At 47.2% G+C, this 6,000-nt stretch overlaps 1 protein-coding gene across 1 annotated transcript in view; it reads right to left on the bottom strand.

The window, feature by feature from the left end:
- The window catches only part of PDZRN3 (PDZ domain containing ring finger 3), a 129,580-nt gene extending 123,586 nt beyond the window's left edge, over positions 1-5,994 (bottom strand). Inside the window, exon 1 of the mRNA XM_015641206.1 lies at positions 5,248-5,994. Within this exon, the coding sequence (XP_015496692.1) occupies positions 5,248-5,964 (717 nt within the window). The 5' untranslated portion in view covers positions 5,965-5,994. The remainder of the gene's footprint in view (positions 1-5,247) is intronic.
- Positions 5,995-6,000: the final 6 nt, after the last annotated feature.

Consider the following 6,000-nt stretch of genomic DNA (forward strand, 5'->3'; position numbering starts at 1 on the left):
CTCTCCTGCTGACTACATGACATTGTTTTAAGTGCCACTGTTTTAAACAGTATCAAACACAAAATTCTAGGCAGAGTTTTAGAAAACAGCATTAAAAAAAAAATGCTACAAATTTTGCCACAGGCCCAGAATGGCAATTGCTATTCACAACACCTGCTGTGCATATTTTTTTTTCCCCCTCTGGCATTTTAAGACTAGCAAAACAGAAATCTCCCATCACTGAAAATCATCATGTTAATCCCCTAAAATATGAAATTCTGCAGTGAATAGTTTTCTGGACAAACAGCATACAATAAAGATATACTAGAAGGACATGTAATGTTTGGGGGGCTGTGTGAACAGGCTCTGTTATCCTGGTCTCTCATCCCAGCTTGTTCCTAACTACAAACTCCTACAAAATGTCCTTTATGACAGAGAGATGCTAATTAGGCCTATTAACTTTTATAAAGACAAAACTAAGTGCATGAACTGTTAAAGACAACTAAATGTTCACAATGTTTTCCCTTCAGTCTCAATCCAGTGTTGTTATTTACAGCACAACAAAGAAAAGCAGAGCACTGCAAAAAGCCCTGTGAATAACAACATTTAGAGATCAGAACAGGATCAGTTTGCACATCTAGAGATACAGATGAATTTTTCTACCTCCAAAACCATTTTTTTTTTTTGTTTTATCCAAAAGGTGAAAAAGTTATGAACACAAAAAAAGTTTGAGGAAGTTATCTTACAAGTCTGGTTTTCATAACCAATTAATGACAAAAATTGCAACAGTTACATTGTAATTCGATGCAGATGGTTTTAGTTTGTGCATTTTTCTTCTAACATGTCAATTTGAAGTTGTCAATCAAATATTAATGTCTATTAAAGTCATAAAAAATGTCAGAGTAATCCTGGATTACTGAATTACTCCCAGAGATTTGGGGATGATAAGGAAGCCCAATTCCCTGCCAGTGTGAACTGGCAGAGCTCCACTGACCACACACTCTGAGCTCCTCCATGGGGGAACTGCACCAACAACTTCACCTGAAAACGTGCTTTTTACATCAGTTTCTGATCATTATCTCCCCTAATGATGGACTGATAAATGGACTTGGACCTGATACAGAGGAACAGGAACAACCTCTGATTTTATTTGAATCTGCCTGCACTTGGCAGCAGTGAGAACCAGGTAACTCTTCTGGGTAAGAGAACTGAAAAATGAAGTAAAATCTATTTCCCTGCAAGTCTACAGACCCAGACCTCAGACAGGATTTCAAGGAGCAATTTCCAGTCCTGTGAGACCACTTTCAAGGACTGATGATTCCGGATTTGAAAGACAAGCACATACTAGCACGACTGTTTCCTTCTATTATCCCTATTTAAGAAGGCAAATCAATTAGAACAATCAAAAAACAATTACAGCATTGCTCTCAAGACACTTTCAGTAATTAGAGTTGCCTGTTTTCATTAAAGCCTCCTTATGTGGCTTTGATTTGACACTTTTATACCTGGCTGAACAAGTGTTGAAGCAGGTGGGATTGAATCAGTCGGGTTGTGAGGGAAAAGAAACAACTAATGCAGCTTTCTGTAGGTACCTCTGAAAAAGCACTTCTGTCTACAGGGGTTTTAAAGACATTTCCAGGTTTTTCTGGTGGCTTTGTGCAGTGTTTCCATGCTCCCCATGGCAGCAGTCACGTTCCAGAGCACCAGCCCCACCGTGGGTGCAGAGCTGCCCCAGGGATGCAGCAGCACCTCGCTCCGACACTTGGCCACTTCTGCACATTCACATCTCAGCTCTAAACCACTCCCTCAACAGCCTTCTCCTTCTCTTCATAAGGAAGCCACGATGCAAATGATTTTTCCAGGGCTCTGCCTTTCTCTCCCCCTCCAAGATCTGGCGTTCCAGCGGAGCAGTCATTAAACAGTGAGGTAACTGTGGAAATGTGGTGGCCAGGGGCCAGCCCTGCCCCGGCAGCTGCTCCAGCAGCAGACCTGATGGTTCCTGGCATGTTGTATTCCCACAGCTGAACAGAACTCTTTAACATAATTCTTGAAATTACTGTACTTCCCAGCTGAGCAATGTGCAGCTAATAGATTGCCTTTCCCTTTAGATAGCAAAGACTAATTTCTTTGGTAGTGCTGTGGCTAAGAAGGTCTTTCTTCACCAGAGGAGGCACCTCAGCTCCTTGCTCACTGGTGAAAGGGCTGCCACGACCAGCCTGGACCATCCTGCCTGGGGACAGGCTGAGAAAAACACATCATCTTGCTTTAAAGGACTTCATCAGGCTCTTACAGAACTCAAATCTGTGTCACCAGCACCACAGAAGTCCTGTGTGTCAGGTCCTAATTGGTTCTTGCCTGGCTGATCCATTTAAAGACAGTCCCTGTCTCTGGTTGCCAGGAGAGCAGAAGGGTTTCCACCCTGCAGCCAGCACTCAACTGCTTCCAATCCCCTCTCCCCTTGCTCCTTCCCAAAGGACTTTGTCGGCTGTGTAAATAAGGGATTGACCAGATCAGCTTATCAAGAGGTGTGCACAGTGCTGTGTTTCACCAAGGATTAAGCCTTGTTTGAATTGTACAAGTTTTTTTCTTGATTGTTTAGACTTTGATATTTCAGGATTGACATGTCTGACGGAAGGAAATACTGATTTTCAGTGAGACACACCACCTTCCCTCCCTCTCCCTGCTCAAGCTCATCCTCAAAAAGCCTCTGCTCTTTCCCTCAGTCAGTCATTCTCTGAATAAACCTTTGAACTGTACACAGTAAAATTAAAGTGTTCCCTCAGTGATAATACACATGGATAACACAACTGGGGTTACTTAGGGCATAACTACTTGCTTAAGGGGCTTATAAAATTGTGAGATGCCTAAAGATGTGTGTATAAAATATATATTTATTTATGTCTTCTCTCAATATGGTTATGGTGGTGTTAGAGAACTCACCTGAGAAATGGTAGATGAAAGCACAGCAAAGCTGTGACTCATCCAGCATCACAAACAAAGTCTATGCTAAAATGAATCCTGACCTGGGTCTCCAAAGCTCCCAAAGGATCACGAATTTGGGTCTTTAAAGAATGGTCTAATGTCACTCAATATCGTATTTCCCCTTTGACTAAGCATTTAAACACAGCTGTACTTGGGCATTTCTTCTGTTTTGACTACAGGGAATGTTGTCTGATGTATTCTGGATTGGTTCTGCATCTGCAGCAACAAGGAGCCATCAGGCAGGAAAGTCAGAAAATCCGTTTTCTCCATCTACTGAGGAGCCAGAACATCCCACAGTAAGTTCTGCAATCACCACTTGTAAGCCATGAACCCAGATTGTTGGTGCTCAGCCTACTTGTGTTTAGCACAGACCAAACTACTACATCTGTGAATGTATGAAATATGATTAATGGTCATAATTTAAATAATGATACCAAATTGGTTATTTTACACTACCATACCTCTAATCCCCATGTTCAGGGACATAATCTTTAGGCAAATTTATGTGTCCTGCTGAGCGTTCCTGCACAGTCTGTGCTACTGTCTGAGAAAATAACCCTGAACTTGGAAGCCTGCCACAGCCCCAAAGTGGGAAAGCATCCCCTGCACCAGGTGATTACCACAGGCCTTTTATTAAACCCTCTGGGTCACAAAGATGCAAGTTTTCTACTTGTGCTTGCCTGGGAGCTGGGCAGCAGAGAGCTGTTAGTGTTGGCCAGCTGCCCAAAATGCTGTGAAAGCCACAGAACTGAGTGACCACTGTCCCAGTGGCTGTGGTGGTGTGACACCTTCCAGCTTTCTTCAGACTGGTGGCTGCTCCAGAGAACTGCATAACAGCCCTTTGTAACGGGGCTGGACCCAGCACAGGGGTCTGGGCCAGCTGTACCCATAAATCTGATAGAGGGGAGAGCTGGAAATACGTGTCAAGAACATTTGCAGCTAAAAAGGAGCAGCTCTCAGGATTATAGCAGCTCTGTACAGAGCTAAATGATGCAAACCCAACGTTATCAGCACTACCCCGAAAAAGGGGAGGTGTGAGAATCAAGGAGATCAAAGATGAGGAGGCAGGGATAGGGTGAGATGATTTCTGACAGCAGGACTCTCCTGTCATCAGTGATGGAGAGGGAGCTGCATTCCAGGCTGTGGGAGCAGAAAACCTCCAGAATTCCATGGCAAAGTGCTGCAGGAAAAGGGGGAGACAGAACTGTCCAGAATCTTGATATGACTGTGAACCCCCAATTTATTTTAACGGTATTAGTAAGATTTTGACCAGCACGCTCTCAGTACAGCCTGAAGTTAGAACAGTTTGTTTAGTATTGAAATATTTTCTGGTTTGAGTTAGGAAAACAGGGTGGGTTCTGTCCTGGATTACTAAGAAGGTTAAAAAAAAAAAAAAAAAGACCCTCTAACATGAAGTTTTATTTCCTTCACATAGCTTTTAGAGCCTCAACATTACCAAAGGTGTGAATACAGATGCTTGACAGTTTAGAACAATTTAATACTGCTCTGTCTGTGGTAGCACATTCCAGGTCACTGGGAGGACTCTGAATATCTTCATTTAAAAGATAATTGGCTTCCAGGGCTTCCCTTGCTGGGGAGCCTCATTCCAATTAAAACTTGGGGATTTTTGTAGCTCTGGCTTTTGATTCTGGTCATTTTTTAAATGGCCTAATTTTGAGGGGTTGAAATCAAGTTAATTTTTCCCTTCCTAATTAAAGAACCCTGTGTGACTCTGGGAAAGGAATCACAAGTACACAGCAGATATCTTGTATTTCATGTGGATGTTACAAAGACGATGGCTGCAGATCCTGGAATAGCTGGCGAGGTGTCCGAGTTGCATCACAGTCAATCCCAAAGCCTGCATTTTGTAGGAAGCCCTGTTGTGGGATGCTAGGTGAGCTCAGGCTCTGGAAAGCATCGCGCCACAGCGGCTTCTTCCAATTCACTCCACTTTGTGTGACTCCTGGGAGTCAATTTCTGCTGCTTTAATACCATTTCCAGCCCTGGAAATTCCACTTTTACAGTTACCTTCGGGGAAGAGAACCAAGAGAAAACAGTAACACCGCGACCTCGTTACTTTTCTGCGCGAGTTACCTTACGGGGTGCAGCTAGCAGTGACGGTCACACTTCAAAGTATGTAACCTATAGAAAGCGGCGTATTACGCCAAAAGCTCAGGTACTTGAAAGGGTTCTGCGGGAGAAACCCCGCACACGGCCGGCCTTTGGGGACCGCGGGGCTGGGGGGAGCATCCCGGGGAGCAGCGGGCAGCGGGGGCCCGTCCTTACCTTGCCGGGGGAGGCTGCTCGGGCGCGGGCCAGCGCGTCCAGGCGGGCGCTGTACTGCGTGAATCGCTTCTGGTAGCGCAGCGCCGTCACCTGCAGCTCCAGCTGTGCCGCCGCCAGCCGCGACAGCAGCGACTGCTCCCTCTTGCCGGCGCGCAGCGCCTCCTTCTTCAGCGCCTTCTCCAGCGCGGCCGCCCGCGCCTGCAGCGCGGCTCCGTGCGCTCGCAGAGCCCGCAGGCAGCCGTGGCCGCCGGCCCGGCGCTCGCCGTGGGTCAGCAGCAGCCCGCAGCCCTGCTCGCACAGCCCCGCGGGCCGCGCCTCGCAGCGCTCCCGCATGTGCGCCTCCACATCGCGCAGGTTGAGCACCTGGCGGCAGCCGCGGTTGCGGCACTTGGCCGGGGAGAAGTCGCAGGTCTCGGCGTGCTCGCCCAGGTGCTGCAGCGGCACCACCGCCTCGCAGCCCCGCGCGTGGTTGTCGCACTTGATGTCCAGCTTGAGGATAAGGCTCTTGAGGGGCAGGACGTGGTTGAGCTCCTTGGTGGAGATGCGCTGGCAGTTGACGGGGCAGCTGCCCTGCTGCACCACCCAGGGCAGCACGCAGCCCGCGCAGAAGACGTGTCCGCACGGGGTGGTCAGCGGGTCCTCCAGCACTTTGTTGCACAGGTTACACTTGAAGTCGGGATCCACCTCCCCGCTGAAGCGATCCAGCTCGAACCCCATCCTCCTTCCGCTCCGCCGCAAACAACGGGAAAAAAA

This window comes from Parus major, chromosome 12 (genome assembly GCF_001522545.3).
Source record: "Parus major isolate Abel chromosome 12, Parus_major1.1, whole genome shotgun sequence".
Lineage (NCBI taxonomy): Eukaryota > Metazoa > Chordata > Aves > Passeriformes > Paridae > Parus > Parus major.